Consider the following 21,921-nt stretch of genomic DNA (forward strand, 5'->3'; position numbering starts at 1 on the left):
GGGCCTCTGGGCCCTGCCGGCCCCTACCGGGGCCCTGGTGACGAAGGCTCACCGTTGTTCAGCTCACAGAGATAGAGCATACAGCAGCCCTGGGAGGATGGGCCTTGTGGGCACAGGTGTTGATGCCCATCAAACTGTTCATGCGAGTTGACGTGGGGTTTGGGGTTTGGGGTTTGGCCTCGGGGAAATGCTCCAAGGGCGATTCTGGCTCCCGTTGGTGCGGGCAGGACTGCAGACTCCCACGGGCCTGGCCTGTTCACCTCAGACCCCTGCCTCGCCTGCCCCCTGCTCTCCCTGGGCCCCAGCAGGCCTGGCCTGCGGGCTCCTTGGCCAGCTGGCTTCAGACGACGGGGGGGCAGGTGGAAGACTGGAAAGCAGGAGGAAGGGAGAAGCCGGGTATTTCCCCTCCCTGTGACTCAAGAGGTGGCCCCAGCTGCTCCTGGAGTCTAGTGCACTGTCCCCCCTTTGTCCTTCTGCTTCAGGAGGTGGTGGCTTCCAGCTGTTGCAGTCTCTGAGGGCCCCTCCGTCCCCTGCTCGGCCTCCCGGCACTTCCACCTGAGCCCCAGTTCCCGGCGTGACCTCCCTTGGGTCTAAATGCTCAAGTGTTTTCTGCTGTCCTGGTTGGAACCTGACGCCACCCCTGACCCTAGACCAGGGCCTCGTGGTCCTTTCTGTGGCACGGGTCGCTTTGGCTGTTTGGTGGAGCCCAGGGACCACTCCTCAGAAGAAAGTTTTCCAGTGCATAATGCAAAATACATGGGCTTAAATAGGAAAACAATTACATTGATACGTACTTATGAAAACACTTAAGCAAACGTGTGTGCTAGAGCAATCTGCGCCCTCTTCCTTCCTGCGTCACAGGACGAGGTCTTGCCAGGCTCTAAGTCTTCTTGTTTGAAGGAATAGTGTGTGTAAACAGCATTCTGAGATCGCTACAAAAACGTGGTGCATCTTCAGATGTCTGTGACCACGTGACTTTGAAAGTGTCTGTGCTTTGTGTGACAGAGACGCAGGGCAAGCTAATTTAACTGTGGGTTGTTGCCACATCCATAAATAAGGGCGTGCTAAATTTTACTTGGAGGTTAGTGAAAATAAAGACATAGTTATTTCTCATCCAAGTGCGTGGACTCTGAATTTTATTGACAGACCTCTTGGGGGTCTATGAAATGCAGGTTAGCAACCCTGGTAGATGAGCCAAATGTTCCATGGATTGTCAGGTGGAGACCTATGTTGTCCTTCCCCCAACTGGCCGTTTCATTGTCCCTGGGTTCTCAGCTTTCTCTGTCCCCACAGATCTCTGGCCACACTGTTGCCTTGCGCCCAGTGCTCCTCCTTGTAGAGCTGAAGTCCTTTGGTCTCTGAACTGGGTGTTCTGGGTACAGCAGAAGCCCACCTCTTCCAAGACCGCCTTTCAATTTGAAAGGCTCCGTGTAACTTCCAAAGCCCCTCAGGCCCGTCCTTTTCAGAGGGGTGTGAATAAGTGCAGGTTGGTTTCTCGAAGCAGAACTCTGCATTTAATATTTTAGGGAAATTATAGAATAATGTATTTCCTCGCAGGGGACGTTTTCCTGCCCCAAACAATCTGTTAGTCAGTCGTGGTGCAAGCAGACTCCTTTCCTAATGGAGTCTGCATGCGTCTCGGCCTCACCAGTGCTCTGAACTGGGTCAGAGACACGCACTTTCTCAGCGTGGCTCTAGCACTCGGGGTCGAGAGAGAACGCCGGGCATGGAGAGCCCTTTTCCACCACAGCTGTCCTGCGTGGGAAGACCACCTGTGCCCGTGTACTGGGCTCACGGGACTGGAATACTCCTCCACTGAAAGGCCCCAGTGAACTCAGGCAAACTTCTGAGGAAAGACTGAAAAAACATCAGTGAAACCAGTTGTTCAACTAAATTGTCTTTTCCTCCCTCTTTGATTAAATTGACTGGTCAGGTAAAAAGTTACCAAAAAGTGACCTGTAATACGTAGATCCTGTATTGAGAGTATTACTCATGGGGCCATGGGGTCTTAGGTCGTAGAAACTTACTACAAACACTGCATTATTAGTGTCCTCGGGCTGCTGGAACAAAGACCACACACCAGGCAGCTTAAACAAGAGACATTCATTGTCTCACAGCTCTGGAGGCTGGAAGTCCAAGACCAAGGTGCTAGCAGGGCTGGTTCCTTCTGAGGCTGTGAGGGAGGATGGGTTCCAGGCCTCTCTCCAGCTTCAGGTGGTTTGCTGCAATCTTTGGCATTCCTGGACTTATAGAAGCATCACCCCATCTCTGCCTCCATCTTTACATGACCTTTTCCCTGTGAGCCTCTGTCCTGTGTCCAAATTTCCCCTTTTTATGAGGACACAGTCACATGGGATTAGGGCCCACCCTAATGACCTCATCTTAGCTTGAGGTACGGGGGTTAGGACTCCAACATGTGAATTTGGGCAACATAATTCAACTCATAACACACATTACCTCTTATGAAATTGGACACACACATGCACACACACGCACATGCACACATGAGCACACACACATGCCTCTGGCTTGCCTCAGCACTGACTGGTTTAGTTCAGGCCTTCCAAGTCCAGCACTGACTTGGCCTTCCATTCAGAACCCACTATCCACTGCTGACTCCTGGTCTCAGTTCAGATTCTCTAGGGAGGGAGAAGGAGAAATTGATTGGCTCAGGCCAGTATGAGTTGGTTCTCCTCGGGTTAGGTGATCATCCTTGGTGTAATCAGCTGTGGAAGGAATTTAGAAGAGAAAAGATTTCAAAGGCAGGGGCAGGAGGTGGGGCTGGGGCAAAGTCTCTAGGAAGGGGTGTGGAAGGGGAGCCAAGACAACCACGGGTATTTCTGTTTCAACGCTCAAGAAATGTTTATTGATCGATTGAACAAACGAATCCTCAAAGCGGTGGCACTAGTGATTGCAGTTGACAGTGTTGTTGTCTGCTGCCCGCATCCCATCCTGACCTAGGGGAGAGGAAGGGCTCCCCCTCCCCTGTGGAAGCCAGCGCGATCCAGTCCCCCCTCTCCCCGGCCCCTGTGCCCAGGCTGGTCCGACTGAGGTTCCCACACGTGTGTTGAGCCTGGAGGTGGTGGCACAGTGATGAAGGGACGGGTCAGGATTTGTTCGCAGAGTAGCATCCTGTGGCGGCAACGGGAGCCCCGCCAGCCTGTCCTTGCTCCTGACCTGGGCTGTGATTGCGCCGCCAGCTCCTCCTGCTTCCTGCCATTTTCTGATCCCATTCTTGAGCCGTCTGTTTGTCCCAGGAACTATCTGATGTATTTCTAATAAATTCCTTTTTTGCTTAAGTTAACCCAAGCGCCTCCTCCTTGTAGCCAAGAACCCTGCTTAACTGGCCTTTAGTAGATGATCGTTGCATAGATGGGTGAATTAACGGTGGCCATGGACTGCAGAAAAAAATTTGCTGTAGGTTTCAAGGAGCACAGATTACCCTTGACAGCTAGTTCCTCCTTGCTGTCTCGGTACCACTGGGCAGAGGCCGGCTGGGGGCACTGGGAACCCTGAGGCCCTGCTGTCTTTCTGTTGGATAACAGCAACCTCATGAGGGAGAGGGACATTGTCTTCAGCCCTCCCAACACTGTGTTTTTACCCTTTCCCCGTCTGATACAGTCAATGATTAGGCTACATAACTTAAATATTTATCGAGTGTGTATCTTATGCCCAGCAAAGACGAGGAGCCCTTGACCCAAGATGCTACTAAAAACAATGCTGTGATGAATATCCCCATAAAGGTGTCTTTGCACATATTTACAAGGACGTTTACAGAGGGATTCTTGGGTCAGAGGGTATGTGCATTTAAAATTTTGAGAGATAATACCAAATTGCCCACCAAAGGGGTTGCATTGGTTTTTACCCTTGCACTGAGCTGTGCAAGGGTTCATTTCTCTACCCCCTCACCCCCAAACTTCATCTTTGCCAGTCAGCTATGTGAGAAATAGTGTTTCCATTTAGTCCTAATTTGCCTTTATGTTTTTATTATCAGTGAGGACGTGGGATCTTTTCATATACATGAAGCCATTTGTATTTCCTCAGGTCATACAACCTCTTGACTGTCAGCTTTTTTGTCAATAAAATGGCAATAGTAATAAGCACCTCCGGGTTGTTGAGAATTGAATCAGGTGTGGATATAACAGCTGCTCAATAAATGTTAGTTACCTGGTGGTCTAACTGGGGGCACAAGATGAGGGATGCATGAAACAATCACAGAGAAAAAGCAATATATAGAACGCTGTTAAATATACTCTGTCCCACACAGTATTGAAAATCCAGCACCCCTTAGTTAAACAAAGTCTGGCCCACTGCGATGAGCAATGTCAGAAACAGCAGGTCCTATTCTCTTTCCCGACGCCAAGGCAGTTGATAAATTAACTGACTCTTCACTAGGAGGTCCGCTGGAGGAGAGAGAGAGAGGCCCTTCCGCAGCGGGAGCTTGCCCTCGGAATCCCGCAGTCCCTTACTTCTGGCGAGGATTCTCACCTGGGCACAGGTGGGCAGTTTCTCCCTGGGACCATGGCCATCCCTGCCTCCCACTGGCCACTGGGAGCGCTCCTCGCCTTTCAGAATGTTACCTTCCCTCAGCCGAGCCCCCTGATGTTCTTCCACTCCTTTCTGGAGCCTTCTTCCTTGGTCTGGGCTGACCTATCCAGCTGAAGCTTCCAATAGACGCCCTTGGGGATTTTACTTAAAACAAAGGGGCGCAGCCTCTCCTCCACACTCACGAACTTGTTGCTACCCCTCCACGGTGTCTGCTTCCGCCCTTCTGAGAAAATCCTGCCCGAATGTCCAATTTGCAAGCGAGTGCTTGGTTTAGGTTGAAATTATGGACAGTGTGTTAAAGCCATTCTTAAGATAATTAAAAGTATTAAAAACAAAACCACAAAGGTTGCTTCTGAATAAAAGGGGGATCTTTGTGCACCAAATAACCCAGAATGGTTTTCTCCGATGATGGCGTTGGTCGGAGTTCAGTCCCGTCTCTTGTCGCTTGTCTCTGCAGGCCTACTTGGGAAAACACCAGGAAAGAGCCCTGAGTCGATGCAGGACTCTCTCCTCTTCTGGAAGCTTCACAGAGGGAGCTGCACCCTGCCCCGAGTTTGAGCTTCACTTCCTGTTGCTCTGGGCGGCCCCGGGGCATTAGAAGGACTATTACAGCTGGGTCCCCTCTCCATTATAAGGCACTTCCCATTTCAATCGATGGTGTTTGCGGGTGACCTAAAGCCTTTGATCCAAGGTTGTTTACCTGCCCGGGGACACCAATAACTTTCCTGAACAATGGCACAGCTCCAGGGAGTTATCTGAGACCCAGATCTAGTTCCAGAACAATCAACTCTAAGTTGTTTAAGAAGGCTGTGTACATTAAAACAGCCATAAATCACGGTAATGAATTCACCAGCACAGAGAGAAATTCATTACACATCTGATACACGGGGCTATTACTTCAGTGCTCTGATGCACACGCCTTTGAGGACGTTAAATGCAGGACGAAAGTGCGATATTAACACACCGCCCATAAACAGAAAACACTGCACGTTTAGGGGGGTGGAGGGGAAAGGACCCAACCAACGACCCAACACATAAGTGCTTTATTACTATAAGATTTCTTGGGGCCAACAGTTCAGCAAGGAGAATTTATAAACATATCATTTCAACCCTTGGAAGGATTTCAGCATAATTTGCTGGGGCTCCTGAGCAATGAAATGCATCTGCAGGTCTCCGCAGAGTAATAAAAGAGGGAGAAGTGGCTGTTTGTATGTGCGTATGAATTCACAGCATCAGAAATGCTTCATACTTTCCAAACTAAATAGGTCTGCCTCCGAGCCCAGCAGGAACCGCAGGTTCTGTCTGGAAAAGGCCCGCGAGGCTGTGAGGGCAGGCATGCGCCTGCCGGGCAACCCAAGGTCAGCTGTCTCTCTGAAATCCTTTTATTTGGAAGTGAAAACGCTGATGCATTTAAGCTCAGTCCTCATTTGATTTCCATTTGCAAATGAACAGGAATGATTTCTTCCACTTACCGTTGGTGATTAACTGTTGGCAATCAACATCGCACAAACAAATGAGCCTGGCCCAATTTTCAACTTCATCAATTGGACACTTCAGAAATGTCACCTCTCAGGTTTCTGGGTCAAGAATGAAGGAGCACAGGTAACTGCTAGTAGCCGACCTTGAGTTCTGGGGCTGGGCTGGGTCTTACTGCGAATCTCTTCAATTATTTGTCCTGTTCTGGCTTCTTGCAAGTGAGTGATCGCTGTGGAAAGTGACTTTCATGAAGAACGCTGCTGGCGGGCTGTCATTGCTGGTCTGCGGGCAAAGAAATCGCGGGGTTATGTGGACGTTCATCCCAGGATCGGCACACCTCTCGGAAGGGTCGGGTCACTTTGGCTATTTGGGAATTCCGCTTTCCCTACTAACCCAGGAAGTTGTCAGAACAGTTTCCCTCTGTGGTGGTCTCAGGGTGGTCCTCTTCTCCCCGGAGATGCCCTCCGAGCTGCCCCTCACTTGTCTCAGAGAGAGATCCCTCAGCATCCAGAGCTTCCTCAGGCTGTAGCTGAGAAGCTCAGGGACATTTGTCTGTGAAAAAGAAAAGGAAATCCACTTCCAGGTCCATATGTTTCACACATGAAATGAATTCGACCTTGGGAAGTCCATTAGCAATACTCCAGGCTGGAGCAAGCATTTCATCAGCACCTGGGTCCCCCAAGGAGCAAGGGGAGAGCGTAGGGCAGAAAAGTTGATGGGAAAGGGTTAGAGAAATGGAAGTTGCTTGATGATCTTAGATGAAGAAAATCTAAGACCTAGAATTTTTTAAAAGGACAGTTTTATCACTAATGTCCCCTCCCTGGCATTCCTCCTTTCTTTCTGACTATTCCTTCTCTGACTTCTATACTGGCCCAAATCCATCCCCTCAGAGCCCACCCTTAATCTACGGGTCCTGTCTGTCACCAAGATGCCTAGACTTTTCCACCTAAATAGCTCCTGAATCCATTTCTCTTCATCTCACCTCCCTAGTCTCAGCCTTCATCAGCACCTACCTCAGCTTCTACAGTAACTTGCTGGTTTTCCTGCGTTTATTAAATGCTGCATTTTCTCAGGGTTTAGGACTATGCTCTCTTCTCATTCTAAACTATATTCCTGTGTAACTAATCTAATTTCATGGTTCTACCTCCCAAGTCTGTCTCTGTCTCTTTACCTTGACCTCTATGTAGAGCTCCAGACTGAGAAATTCAGCTACTTGTTTGGGGTCTCCAATTAGATGACTCACAGGCAACTCACACTCAACATGTCCAAGACTGGACTCATCTCCTCCTCACCCCCCACACTGCTCCTCTCCTAACATAGTATCAGTCCTGGTATCATCATCCACCCAGCTGAATAAGCCAGGCACACAGGAGCCACTGTGGGGTTCTCCCTCACCCTCAGTCTACACATCTGATCCATCACCAGGGTGCCTGGAGTTTTCCGCCTAAATAGCTCCTGAACCCATTTCTCTTCATCCTGCCTCCCTAGTCCACGCCTTCATCAGCACCTACCTGAGCTTTTGCAATAGCTTGCTGCTCTCTCTGTATTTATTTTGGCTTCCTCTAACCCCTCTTCCACATTGAAGCCAAAATGACATTTCAGAAATTCAAAAAATGTTCTTCAATAGCTTCCAGTGCACATAGAATCAAAGCCGATTAAGTCCTACGCGATTTAGCCCCTCTGCTTGTCCTGCCTTGTTTGTGCCACTTTCTTGCTCACATTCTTTCCAGAACAAGATTTAGAGATCTTCTGACATTTTATAGTGATGTTCCTTATTGTAAGTCTTTTTAAAATTCATTATGCTGACCTGAATGGGAATGGGTGAAAAAGACAGACACTGTCAAGTGTTGACACAAATGTGAGACAACTGGAACTCTCCTATGTTGCTCATGGGGATATAAATTGGTTCAACCACTTTGGAAAACTGTTTGACAGTATCTACTAAAGCCGATCATTCTTATAACCTATGAGGAAGGTGAACACAATCAACCTAAAGACACAAACATGAATGTTCATAGTAGCAAAATTTGTGATAACCCCAAACTGGGAATAACTCAAATCCATCAACAACAGAATGGATAAATAAATTGTGGTATATTCATCCAATGAAATACTAGATGGCAATGAGAATTAAACTGTTGTTACAGATAACAACGTGGATAGATTTCTCAGTATACTTCAGTTAAAAGTTTTCTTTAAAAGATAATGTGTGTTTGCTCATCAAGTCCTTTTGATTTAAAGATCCACGTTCTTTAGTTCTGGGAAATCTACTAATATTATTTTTTTGGTAAATTCCGCTTTTCTGTTTTCTCTCTTTTTCGCTTCTGGAACTCCTTAGTCTAATGTTTGACTTTTTGAGTTGATCCTCTAATTTCCCTATTTTTTTCTCCTACTCCATCTCTTTGTCTTTTTTTACTTTTTTTCTGAGAGATTTGTTCAACTTTATTTTCCAAACTTTTTGAATTTTTTATTCAGTTTCTTATGTTTTCAATATCTAAGAGCACCTTCTTACTTGTAAGTTGTTCTCTGGTTTAAAATAACATTCCATTCTATTGTTTCATGTGTCCAATATCTTCTCTTATTTCTCCAAAGATTTTAATTATGGTAGGTTTGCTTTTTTAGCTTTCTTCTGCTCCTTATAATATCTTTTATTTTTATAGTTTCCTTTCTTTTTCTTTATTTTTGCTTTGTCTTCACACGGAAGGCCCTCCTCAAACGTCTTGTGACGTTTGGCTATGGGTTCACACTTGAGAATCAGGCACTAAGGAACATTCAGAGCTCTATGTGTGTGGTAAACTCAAGATGGCCCCAGTTCTTTCTACTCCTCCCGTCGAGTTCCATCCTGAGACTTCCAAGGCCAGATCGTAGACAGCTTTGTGGCTTCCACCCCGGCTTCTCGGATTTCTTGCTCATGGGGTTCGGCCACCGTGCTGTGAGGAAGCCCGAGCACCCCCATGGGGAGGGCCCGTGAGAGGAACTAAGGCCAACAGCCTGGACTGAGCTCCCAGCTGACGACCATGTGAATAGTCTGTTCTGGAAGCTGATCCTCCATCCCCAGTCAAGCCACTCCATTGTGTGAAGGAGAAATGAGCTGTGCCCACTGAGTTCTGCCCAAATTGTAGATTTTAGCAAAATAAGTGATTGTTGTTGTCTTAAGCCCCTTTGTTTCAGGGTGGTTTGTTACACAGCATAGGTGACTACTTGTGTGCATAGGCAGGGCATTTCAAGTGGTGGTATTCACTCAGGTGGCAAACCGGCCTTTTGGTTAGGGAATTCCTAGATACCAGTGTCTGTAGTGACATGGAAATGAAAACCACAGTGAGATGCCACTGCACACCTCTCAGAATGGCTGAAATAAAAAACTGTGCATGATAAAATCAAATGCTGACAGATGCAGAGAAACCAGATCACTCACACATTGCTGGGAGGGAGGCACACTGGTAGTCACTGTAGAATATAGTTTGGCGGTTCCTTTTAGTATTAAAAATGGACTTATCCTGCAACCCAGCAATCATACTCTTGGGCATATATCCCAGAGAAATGAAACTTATTTTCACATAGAAACCTGCACACAAGTATTTATAGTAGCTTTATTTGTGATAGCCAAAAACTGGAAACTACCCAGATGCCCTTCAGTAGGTGGATGGCTAGACAAACTGTGGTCCGTCTGTACCATGCAACAGGACTTAGCAGCGAAAAGGAATGAACTACTGATTCATGCAATAGCTTGCATGAATCTCTAGGAAATTGTGCTGCATGTAAGGGTACATATGTGTTCATGAGACAACATAATCAGATGGGTGGTTGCCAGGGGTAGGGATGAGGGAGAGGAGGTGTGTGGGGAGGGTAGTTTGAAGGGGTCTTGTGGTGATGATTCAGTGTAATATCTTGATTGCGGTGATTACATGAAGCTACATGTGTGATAAAATCATGTAGACACACACACACACACACGAATGCATATAACTGGTGAAATCTGAGCAAGCTCTGCAGATGGCACTAACGTCAATTTCCTGGTTTTGATGTTGGGGGGAGGCTGGTGAAGGGTGCAGGGGCCTTTCCTGTACATTTCTTTGCAACTTCTTGTGAATCTATAATTATTGCAAAATAAAAAGTTTTCTAAAAAATAGGCTTTGTTCATAGACAGGATATAAGCAGTAACTAAAGAAAAATGTGTGGATGATGTTATTCAATCAAAGACTTTTCCTTCAATCGTTATGCTCCTCACTCTATGCTTTCCAATTTCCTGGAAAGAGCAATACTTTTGCCCATCTGTGGCAGAAACTTCTAGATTTCTCCCAGTATCTGTCTTCTCCTTCTTGTTTGGTAATAGAATCCCTGACTCTTATCTGGGCATATGGCCACCCAGAATAAAGATGGCCTTTTTTCAGCCTCCCCTGAATCTAGGTGGGTTGTGTGACTAGGTTTTGGCCAGTGCTTTGTCAGCAGATGGGGTGTCTGCAGTCTCTGGAATGGACACTTAACGGAAGGAGTGAGCCCTTTTGCCTCTTCCTCCTTCCTGGAATGTAGGCATGATGGCTGGAGCTCAAGCATTCTCTTGAATCAAGAGGTGGAAGTCATGCTTGTTCTGGATTTTCTATCCCTCTCAATCAAACTCACTTATACCATCTCAAGGCTTCTACACACACCAGCTCCAGCCCAGAGGTTTTGTCTCTTTCTGCCCAAATCATGCCTCTTCATTTTTCAGATTTTAGCTTAAATCTTGCTCCCCCCATGAAACCTTCCCTGAGCCCACACTAAGGTGAGCTGTCAGCCCCTTGTGAGATGTCTTCCCTTTTCTTCATAATTTCTGTTTGCTGAGAACTACTCTCTCTCTAGAAACACGGTCACGAGGACCCCAGAGCCACATCTGTGCATCGCGCCGACTTACGGGTGGATGGACCCCTGCCCCAGCCCGGGTCACACAGATTCTCTGCTCTGGGAATCTGGGATTGGGACTCAGCAGATGTCAGTCTTCATGGGATTGAGCCTGGGAGCCTGTACTAACTCGGTGCTGTGGACGAGAGTGCTCTTATGTGAGCTGAGGGGCAGAGAGAAGAGAGGGAAGCAGGGCCAGAGAAGGCAACAGAAAAGGATGTATGGAGGCCTGAGTATTCCCCCTCCCTGGTTTCATCCCTGTCAAGATAGCGCTCTGTCTCTCTCCACGGTTAACTCAAACACGCCTATAACCTTATTATCATTATACTAAATCCTACCCCACTTTGTTTTTTTAAAAAAAATTGTGGTAAAATACACATAACATAAAATGTACTATCTTCGCCATTTTTAGGTGTACAGCTCAGTGGCATTAAGCACATTCACATTGCTGTGCAGCCATCACCACCATCCATCTCCAGAGCTCTTTTCATCTGGCAAAACTGAAACGATACTACTCTGCTTTTTTTTTTTTTTTTAAACTAACTCCAATTGGTTTCTATTACTTGCAGCTAAGAGTTCTAACCAGGACATGTGGGACTGTGCAAGACGTGTGTACATCATGGAGGGCTTGGCAATGTGTGTGCAAGAAGCTGCAGGTGGAAGGCCAGCTTGGATGGGGTCACTGTGGGTTCTAAGATAGGATGAGCTGGACCCTCATTTCCTGATGATGGGAAGACACTGTATGTTTCAGAGCAGCAGGTGACAAGTATAAACCATGCCTTGGGAAGTCTGACTTGGCAGTGGTGATTGGTATGGATTGAAGAGGGATATTAAAGGAAAGGAGAAGAGTTCATTAATTCAACAAGTATTCATCGAGCTCCCGCTGTCCGCCAGGCCCCGCTCTTGGCCTGGAAATACAGCAAAGGACAAAACAGACAAGGTCTCTGTCGTTGTGAAATTTATATTCTACTTGAGAAAGACGTATAACGTACAAGTCGATAAATGCACCAGATAATTTCAGATAGCAAAAATTGTTATTAAAGGAATAAAATGAGATGATGAGGTAAACAGTGACTGGGAGGGGTTGGGGGGATCCGCTTTAGAGGGGTAACCACTAAAACCTGAATGAGGGCGGGGAGATGGAAGTGGTAACTAAGTCAGAGTTCCACCTAGGAAGGATTCCAGTCATTCCAGTTAATTCCATGAACCGTTATGGAGCATATACTGCATCAAACCTTCACTGTGTCTACACTAGCTTACAGTTTTGTGCCTGGATGGAGTTAGGGGATTGAATGGAGGCCAGAGGTTGGGGGGGGGGGGCGCGCACAAAAGGCTGGTGAATAAGAAAGTTGTGGTGCCACTGAAAGAAATCTGAATGTCTGGAGGAGAGTTAGTTTTGGGGGAAAGTTGATTCATTCAGTTCAGGACTTGATGGTTTGGGAGTGTTAATGGATCACCCTAGTGGAAATGTCCAGCAGACCCAGAGGTCAAGCCTGAAAAAGTCAGTTCCAGAAGCATCCTCAGCTACTTCCTCTCCCTCTACCTCCTCGTCTATGTGGTCACCCAGTGCTGGGGTATCTACCTCTTGAACAAGCCAACTTAGGTCCTCAACCTCCTTCCCACTGCCCCTGCCTATGGTCAGGCTCTGGACACTTTTTGTCGCATCTCTACAGCAGCCGTCGTCTCTAATCTCCCTCACGGCGTGAGGTGCACAGGGGATGCTTCATAAACATTTGCTTGGAAAGAAATTGAATTGTACCTGAGATGTGCAAAAAGAGAGGAGTGTTAAGTTGCTGAAAATAAGAGTTGGCACCATTTTAATACTTTTTTCCACCCTGGCGGAAAGAGGAGGCTGATGGTTACACAATGCAGCGTGGCAGGAGCATCCTGGCACCCAGGGTGTGCCTAATGCCTTGGCGCTCTGCTGTCTACCGAGAGGTGCTGGGGCACACGGCGAGGCGAAGGGCAATTTGGGCTTTAAGGAGGGGAGCATCGGAGTCTGGGGGCTTCGGGCAGTCCTGAGCAACCTGCGTCCGTTCTGGGGCTGTCTTTTGGTTTTGGGTTACACCTCGCTCCCCTCCCTGACCTCACCACCATCCCCTTTGATTAACAATGATCTGGTGACCTTTAAATAGCTAGATAATTAGCTTAGTGTCAGGGAAAGTCTTTGTTGAGTGAGGTGCAGACAGGAGGAAATTGAGGCTCAGAGACTGCAAGTCACTTCTTCAGGGCCACCCAGGGGGTTCGTGGTGGCAGGTGGTGGAGGAGGCCTTTAAAAAAAAAATCATACCTTTGTGCTTCAAAACGTGAGGCAGTCAGCTCCGAGCACCTCTGGGGAATCTGAGCACTGGCATTGCTAGGCTGCCCCAGAATGAATCCCCTTCTTCCCTCCTCTGTACCCTGCAGACAAGATTTACTGAAGTCAAGTGAACCTTGGTTCAACCTTGTTCGCAGGTTCTAAGTGGTCGTTTCATTTAAGACATTTAACTAAAAGCCCTTTCCATAGAACCAACTTCTGCAGGCAGGCTGCCAGCAATTAATGAAAGATGATAAAATAATAAAAGAAGTAATACATTAACTATATTATCCTTGCACATTTGGGCAGTCCTTTTCATTATATCCTCTTTATGGACATTCTCCAGCCACGTTTGAAGAGCTCCTTTATTGCTCTTCTGTGACTGTTTAGGTTTCCAGACATTAACAGGCTACTTAAATGCTAATGCTCTCTTCTGCTCTCCATCTTCGCTGGTGGGCTTTGATGCAAATGCTCGGCGGGCGTATATTACATCCATACCTTCCCTCTTTGCTTGGAGAGTGAGCTGAAAGAGAACTTGGAATGACAGATCTCGTTTTTGGACTCAGCCTCTGAAAGAGATTGGTTTGCTAATTAAGAGAAATGATGCAGTTGGCCTCCATCTCTAATTGGCTTAAAGAACAATTTGGTCTAGAAGCTAAGCGTCCCCGGGGAGACTTATAATTTCCAGGTCACAGTCCATGGTGGGCATGACTGAGACCTTTAAGACCCTGAGCAGAAGGCCCGAGGTGACATACTGCATGCTGTATATCTATGCCTCTCCTCTACCTGATTGTCCTCCACCTTCTGTCCAAGCATTTAACAGGCTCCAATACCTGTTGGATACTTACACCTAAGGCCCAGGTCCTTCCTTATGAAAACAGCTCTGATTTTGGAGAAGGGGAAATGTGCCCAACTAAAACACCAGCTCTCCAAAGCCTCTCTTGCAGCTGTAAGGGCCACGTGACTCAGTTCTGATCAAGGGGATGTGAGTAGAAATATGGAGGAGACTCCTGGGGAAGTTTATGTGACCATGTGACACAGTTCTGACCAATGGGATGTGAGTAGAAGTATGGAGGAGACTCCTGGGAAAGTTTATGTGACCATGTGGCAATTCTGACCAATGAGATGCAAGGAGAAGTATGGATGTGATTTCTGTAAAGTTCAGGTGACCATGTGACACAGTTCTGACCAATGAGACACAAGAAGTATGGGTGTGCTTTCTGGGAAAGTTCAGGTAGCCTGACACAGGAAACACTCCTTCTTCCCTTCTCTTCCCTTCTTCTTCCTGCCTGGCAGAATGGCAGATGCACTCTGAACAGGCAGCCTGCACCTTGAAACCATTGGGGTGATAAGCCGGAGTCTGGAAGTTTCCATGCTAGGGAGGATGGAGTAGAGAAAGGAAGACCCTGAGTCTTGGCAGCATCTCTGAGCTGCTGCGCCTGTGTGGGTCACCTCCCTCGGGATGTCTTGTGACGTGAGACAGAGTCCCCGGGCATTGGAGCCACCGTGGGACAGCTTTTCTGTTACTTGCAGCTGGTTGCCTTCTTCGCTGATACAGGATCTCACTGGGGAAAGAGTTGGGCTGGCTGAGCAGTGATCCCCTTATAAGCTTGGATAGGACTGAGTATCAGCCAGGGGCCTCTCTGGCCAGCGGCAGCCTCCTCTCTGCTATGAACTTGACTCTCATGGCCTCCGTTCCTCCTGTCCTTAGCTGCCCTTGTTCCCGAGCCTGCCTGGCAATGACTGACCTCTTAAGTCCTGACTGTGACTTCTGCTGGGGGCCTCTCTCAGTCCCCAGCGTTGCATCTTGTGTTCCCACCTCGGCCTCACCTACTGGTCCTGACTATACTGTTTAGGCAGGTGAGCCCTCTCCCTTTGCCTTCACCAGAAGGCAAAGCCTGTAGATGGAGCGGACAGTGAGAGAAAGACAAAGACCCTGGAGAGCTGCAGTGGGTGTTTGTGTGCCCAAGTGGGGCCCACCTCACAGGGAACGTAGTCTGCACCCTCCCTGTGTCTTCCTTCCTTCTCTAATCCCTCAAGTCAGGAACTCGGCCTGCCTTTCCAAGCTAACCAGAGGAAAGGAGAGAGTCTTAAAACAGAGTGCCATGGGGAGAAAACGGGCTGTGGGACCCGAATGACCGTGGCTTCACTTGAGGTGTCAGACAAACGTGTGAGAGGGGAGAAAGTCTCTGCTCACCATAGCACACATTTAAAAGGGTCTCCTGTCTTTTTACTTTCCAGCTGTTCTTATCAGGAGCTTAATTTTCCCTGCAGTGGAGTCACTGGTCCCTCTGCCTCACTGTGCTCGGGTTCTTGGAAGCTGGAAGCCATTCCAGTTGTGGCTCCAATATGCCGGTTTTCTGGGGCCAGGGCTTTCCTTCTTGTCCCTGAGGTAGATGTCCCCAGAGGGAAGCTGCTCCCCTGTGACAGCACCCAGCCCTCGCCTCATTGCTTTCCTCCTCAGAGCTCTGGGCCTCCGTTCTTTCTGATAAAAGAGTAGAAGCAGGCCTAGGCTGAGGTGGGAAACAGGACTGAGATGCTGTGGGGGAGAGGCTCCCACACGAGTCAAGGTCACGAGCCCAAGAGCTGTTGCCAGGCAAGCTCGGGAACAAGGACGGCCAGTGACTGGAAGGAGTCTAGGAGCCGGAGAAGAGAGTTTTCCAAACTTCAGATGCCTCGCTGCTCCTCCCTTTCTCACACTGCCTTCGGGAATATACTCTGCCTGTCTGCTCAGACTCAAGGTGTCTGTTGGCTCCTTGCATTCACAGCAGACCTCTTGGCTTGGACCCCTTGCTGTGACTTAGCTGAGTCCTCAGGCGTCTGCCCCCCCTGGCCAGCTGCAGGGCACGTGGCCCTTCACGCCAGAGGGAGCAGGATGATTTCGGCGGGACCGTTAGAATGTGGTCGTCCTGACCGTGGATCTGGCCCTGACTCCAGTGAACACCACGAGAGCTTTCGTGGCGGAGTCTGAACTGACCCTGTGAGCCCCTTAGAGAATCCCATCCGTAGACCGGATGCTGAGGGCTCTGAACGCTGTGGAGAGCTCAGCTTCAATGCTCAGGGCAATGAGGAGTGTTTGTAAATTCAGGAGCACCTGTGAAGAGAGTCGACTTTGCCTAAAGCATAAAAAGGGGCAAACGCAAGTCAAGTCGCCAATACAAAAATGTCCTGGTTTTCATCCTGCTTCAGCTCAATTGTTCGGTGACAGCGATCTGCTCACTGGTAAAACAATGGCATGTATTTCCTATATTAACATTTTGTGAATGCTTATTCTTATGTATCCTCTTTTATTCCTTTTCATTTTGATCTTGGAAGAAACCCTCATAACCTTTCAATTTAAAGACTTTATATTATTCACCATGGAATTCAAAAGGCTTTGCCAGATTGGAACTGAAAATGTCAATTAATTGTCAATTCGTCACATTGAGTAATTGATTAATTGGCACAATGTTAATCTCTAAATCAGTGTTAATAAATTGCTTGGTTTTTAATCTTGACCTTCAGAGTGCTAAAACTCTTCAAATTGCCACTGTTCCTGTGGAAAAATGACTGATGAAGCTACATTCCTCCCATAATTTTTGTTGCTCCTAAAATTTCTACCTAATTGAGACTCACAGGAGCGCCTGGAAGCCAGCTCCGACGCAGTCCTGCCAGCCTTGCCCAGACATCAGGTGAAAATGGATGGAAACTGGGCCACCACGCTGGCGGGAGCAGGGAGCACATTTCAGCTGATGATTTTTTTTTTTTTTTTTGCAAATCTAATCACTTTAATATCACACAGAATTAATTTAATAGGTGCCCTATTTATCACAAAATTTATAGCTAAACCACTGGGAAAGTGTTCTTTTCTCTTTATTTCATTTATGAGGCCGAACGCAGAATGACTGTTTTCTGCTGTTTTTGTACCTAGCTTCCCCGTGTTTTGGTTTGACATCCACAAATCCCATATTCTCCTTGAGCAAAGGCCTTAAGTCTTTAACTAAATGCGTCAGCCTGACCCCAAATGGCTCCTAAAGGTTAACATTTTTATAATCTGGAAAGCTTTGGGGAGAGCTCCTTTGAATTTTCTTTCTAAACCTAGGCTTGGGTTTTTGTCGCATGCAGGAAAGACTCAGGATGCATTGTGAGGTTTCTGGGCTGCTCTGTTATGCTCACAGCCCCCTATCCCTCTCTCTTGCCCCCACTCTTCTCTCTTTCCTTGATAAGGTGCAAAATAACTCAAATCTGGACAGGCCAACTTGCAGGTCTACTTGAGAATTAAAAAAAGATACCCCAAGGGCCAGCCTGGTGGCATAGTGGTTAAGTTCTCCCACTCCCCTTCCGCAGCCCAGCGTTTGCAGATTCGGATCCTGGGCACAGACCTACACGCTGTTCATCAAACCATGCTGTGGCAGCGTTCCATATACAAAAATGGAGGAAGATGGGCACAGATGTTAGCTCAGAGCCAGTCTTCCTTACCAAAAAAAAAAAGAAATTGCAAAGTTGTTCCCTGCTGCCCCAGGAGCCCCACGGGCAGTCCTGGCCCCTCTCTGTGCACTGCCGTGGGCCTTCTCACCTTGTTCTTCAGCTGCTTGCTCATGGGCTAGCTTGGGGCAGGAACACGCGCTCCTCTAAGTGACCACTAATGCAGTCAGACCAAGGTCTAATCTAGAAAGATCTTTCCCGGTCTGTATTTGGGTGGTCACAGGAGGCTGTTGCGTGGACACTGCCCGAGGTGCACACCGCTGGGCTCTCACTGCCTCGTGCTGGGTACCGTCTCTCTCTTTTTAGGAAGGCACTTTAATCTCCCAGAGGGTTTTCCCGTCGGTAAAATGAGACTAGCATCGCTTACCTCATGGGACAGTTTTGAAAATTAGATAGTATGTGAAAAAATGTTCAGGAACTGTAGCATTCTATGTGTCAATTCCGTCATATTGTTACTTGTTTGACGTTTCTGTGAGTTCTGGCGGAATTTGTGGCTTTTCTGGGAACCCCTAACTGTAGGGCCATCAGGCCTGGGGGCCTCCTGACACTAGGGTCACAGGTTCTCAGTCCCCCAGGGGGGTCAGCATGTTAGCGTGGACTTGGCCAGGCCCCACACATGACGGGATTAACCACCAGGCCGCTACATGTCCCTTCCCAAGCGGGACCACGTGGTTTTGATTGCAGACTTCCCTGATCTGGTCAAAGAGCGAAAGTTTATCTCACGTGAAGGGTCAGGCAGGCAAAGGGAGGAGGGTATAGCCTGGCTCAAAGACTTGGGGTGGGAGCCACGGTGAGAGTGTACGTCCCATGTAAATACATTCCACAAATAAAACAACTCTTCATTGTAAATGTTGCCTATGTCATATTCTTCCCAGAGACGCCAGCCTGCATCACATCAGGAGGAAATAGGCCACTACAGAGAGGTGGTCACAAGGTAGAGTAGGGGAGACCTGGCCTGGCCTCTTCCAGCAATGCAAGGTCATGGAAAATAACCCCAAAGGGGGGCCATTCTTATGTAAAAGAGACCAATACAGTAAAACCCAAATGAGGTGTATGAACCTTGAGTGGATCAGGGCTTTTAAAAATTCAGCTTTAAATGACATTTAGGGGACAACTGGGGCACGGTGAATATGGACAGCATATCACACGATGTTATGGAATTGCCTATTGTCTTGGTGTGATGATGGTGTTGTGGTATGTAAGTCACCTCAGGAGACTCGGGCTGGAGCGCTTACGGGTGAAAGTTATGCTGTTTGCAATCTACTTTCAAAAGAGAATGGATACATACACACCCACATAAGCACACGCACCCACATCTACATATACACTCACGTACACACATCACATCCACAAATACACACACACCTGCATATACACACACATGTACATTGGGAGAGGAAGTAAATGTGACAAAATGTTAATCAACAATTGGTGAATCCAGGTAGAGGATGTATGAATGTTCATTGTACTATTTGTTTAGTTTTCTGTAGATTTGAAAATCTTAAAATAAAAATTGGGGTGAGAAAACACCGTACAGGTCAAAGAGAACACCTTTGTGGCCTGGATTTGGCCTACTATTTGCCATAGTAAATTCTGGAACTAGAAGTTCATTTAAATTTATATTCAAATTTTCTTCTTGAGTCTTTTAAGCTGCTATAACTTATATATATTTGAGAATAAGTAGAGAAATAGCATTTACAAGTTGCTCTAGCCTTTCTTCCTTTTTCTGATTCCCAGAAGGACCTTAAATTACTGGGAGAAAGGACTTGCTAAGTATGTCAAGTGTTTTCTAAAGTTATGGGATTGATTTGACTGGAGAACAGAGGGCTGTATCTACAGATAAGAAAGTCATTCTGGATTCTCATAATCTTTCAGAGGCCCACAGCTCAGTAGAGACACAACTTGGTGTTCTGCATTCTGCGGGCCTGTTTTGCTGACTGTGAGTGATTAGGTCCTGAGTCTGGTGACCACAGGAAAGGGTGGGGCTCTTTCTCCCTGTCCCTCCTGGGTGCCGGGTGGTGGCTGGTGTCAGGGACTATAGGGAGGGCATCTGGATTCTAAGTTTCTTGGGTTAAATACCCTCCCGTGCTTTCGCCTTCCCAGAGATGTCCTTTTGTGGTCCAGTATGATGAAGAATCCCAGAATGTTCTGGAACGTTTTCAGTTTGATTCTTCCCTTGGTGTCTGGGAGGCTCCCCGAGGTTACTCTGATTAGACATGCAACAAAGAAACATTTCTTTAACTCCTGCGAATGCTCAGGAAGCCGGTCTTTAATTTGCCATATGGCGTCTAAGACATCCTTGCCGAGGTATGAGTGGGTGTGATCGCGTTTTCCCCTCCGCAGGAGGACACCCGGTAGTGACAGCAACAGCGACGAGGTTTTCTCAAGGAAGGAGCCTGGGGTGGGCGCCCGGCCCGCCTCCCTCCCGGAAGCAGACTCCGGCGCTTCGGGACCGAGACGCGCTCAGCTCAGCGCGCGTCGTGGTCGGCGAGACGCGGCGGGTCCGGTTCCCTCTGCGTCCTTGGGGCTGGTTCCGCCTGGGCTCCCCGCTGGGTGGCGGGCAGACGCTGACGCTTGCTTCTCGCGAGGGAAGTTCGCGTTGCTTCTCCGACGTCAAACCCGGTGGCGGGGAGGCGGGGAGCCGAGGCTCAGCGCTCAGCGCCAGCGCGGGGCCGGGGCCGGGCTCTGGTCCTCGCGCTGCCCGGGGCCCGCCGTCCGGGGACGCCCGTCGCCCCGCGGGCTTGGGGGCATCGACTGACCCACAGACAGAGGCGCAGACCCGCAGCCGGGACGCGCACCCCGCTCCTGGACCTCGTCCTCAGGACCAGGGCCGGCGCAGTCGGGCATCCAAGGGGCGGTCCGCGTCCTCTCCCACCGAGGGATGGGAGTCGGGGGGCAGAGGGGGAGGCGGTCGTGGTCCAGGGGGCTGCCGCCCCGTGCGCAGTCACCCTGCTCTTCTCGGAGCCGGTGTGCGCGGATCGGCCCTTGCCCCGCAGCTGCCCGGTCAGATGCGAAACCCTCAGCACGCTGACCGCACGGGGGCCTGCCCTCAGGACTGAGGAGGAAACGCTGCGGAGTCAGGAAGAAGACCCGGCGGGGCAGAAACTCGCCTGGCGTCTGTGGCGAGAGGCAGGAGGCCCGGCCCCGGGGCCACGTGGTCAGCATGGCTGTCGGCCGGCCCGCGGCCCCGCACTGCCTGGCCGCGCTGCCTCAAGTCGGGGACGCGTTCCTGACTGAGCTCTGCTGCCCCGGCCCGGCGCCCTCCGCGTCCTGACACTCGCGCTCGTGACAGCCGCGGCCGGGGCCGCCGAGTGGCGTGGCGGTGAAGTCCGCGCGCTCAGCTTCGGCAGCCTGGAGTGTGCGGGTTTGGATCCCAGGCGTGGACATACACACTGCTCATCAAATCATGCTGTGGGGGCGTCCCACATACAAAATAGAGGAAGATGGGCGCAGATGTTAGCTCAGGGACACTCTTCCTTAGCAAAAAAAGCCAGTGAGAAGAATGGTGAGGTTCTTGCTCCTCTCCCCACCAGGGCCTGGCATCCTCGCCTGCCCTCGCACTTCAGAGGCCCTTCTCAGGCACCTCCTGCCTCCACACCCCCAGAGCAGTGCCCTGTGCTTCACATCTGATGGAGCCCAGGGATGCTGCTCATCACCCTGCAGTGCACAGGGCCGCCCCCTCGCAAAGGGCAGCAGAGGATTTTTTGATCCAAATGCCACTAGAGCTGAGGTGGAGAAATCTTGGTGTCCTGCATAATCCTATATAACCCCATTCCTGAGGTATTTTGTATTAAGAACTTAGAAAGATTACTACCTTAATGCCGGGGCCCGCCCCTCTAATCAAGGGCATCATAGGCCTGGGGTCTATGTGGACAGAGGCCGGAGAGGAGGGGACAGAGATCATGTCTGCTTTGCGGGCCCCGGGCTCAGCCAATGCCGCCAGTTAGCCATGAGGATTCAGACTCAAACCCTTAGTCACTGTGTTTTCTGCCTAAATGATACAAATAACTCCCTTAATTCCTTTCCCTTTTTTGTACATAGACAATCCGAGGGGAGATTTCTCTTCTTTGAAAGTATTCTTTTGCTCTCTCTGTATACTGTATCTATATCTAACTATCTACATACATACAGAGGAAATAATAATGCCAGTAAAGTGTGTTGACTAAAGCTGTACTTTTAGCAGGTGGCTTTACAGTTTCCAAAGAAAGAAAATGAATATTCACAGACCTTTGCCAAGATTTAGGTTTTCCTGATTCAGC

At 48.7% G+C, this 21,921-nt stretch overlaps 1 protein-coding gene across 1 annotated transcript in view; it reads right to left on the reverse strand.

The window, feature by feature from the left end:
* LOC131400587 (basic salivary proline-rich protein 3-like) overlaps positions 1–20,827 on the reverse strand; it is a 45,629-nt gene extending 24,802 nt beyond the window's left edge. Inside the window, exons 1-2 of the mRNA XM_058535302.1 lie at positions 20,461–20,827; positions 20,081–20,416 (exon numbers count right to left, since the gene is read on the reverse strand). Of these exons, the coding sequence (XP_058391285.1) occupies positions 20,081–20,416; positions 20,461–20,827 (703 nt within the window). The remainder of the gene's footprint in view (positions 1–20,080; positions 20,417–20,460) is intronic.
* Positions 20,828–21,921: the final 1,094 nt, after the last annotated feature.

Source organism: Diceros bicornis, chromosome 3 (genome assembly GCF_020826845.1).
Source record: "Diceros bicornis minor isolate mBicDic1 chromosome 3, mDicBic1.mat.cur, whole genome shotgun sequence".
NCBI classification, from domain to species: domain Eukaryota; kingdom Metazoa; phylum Chordata; class Mammalia; order Perissodactyla; family Rhinocerotidae; genus Diceros; species Diceros bicornis.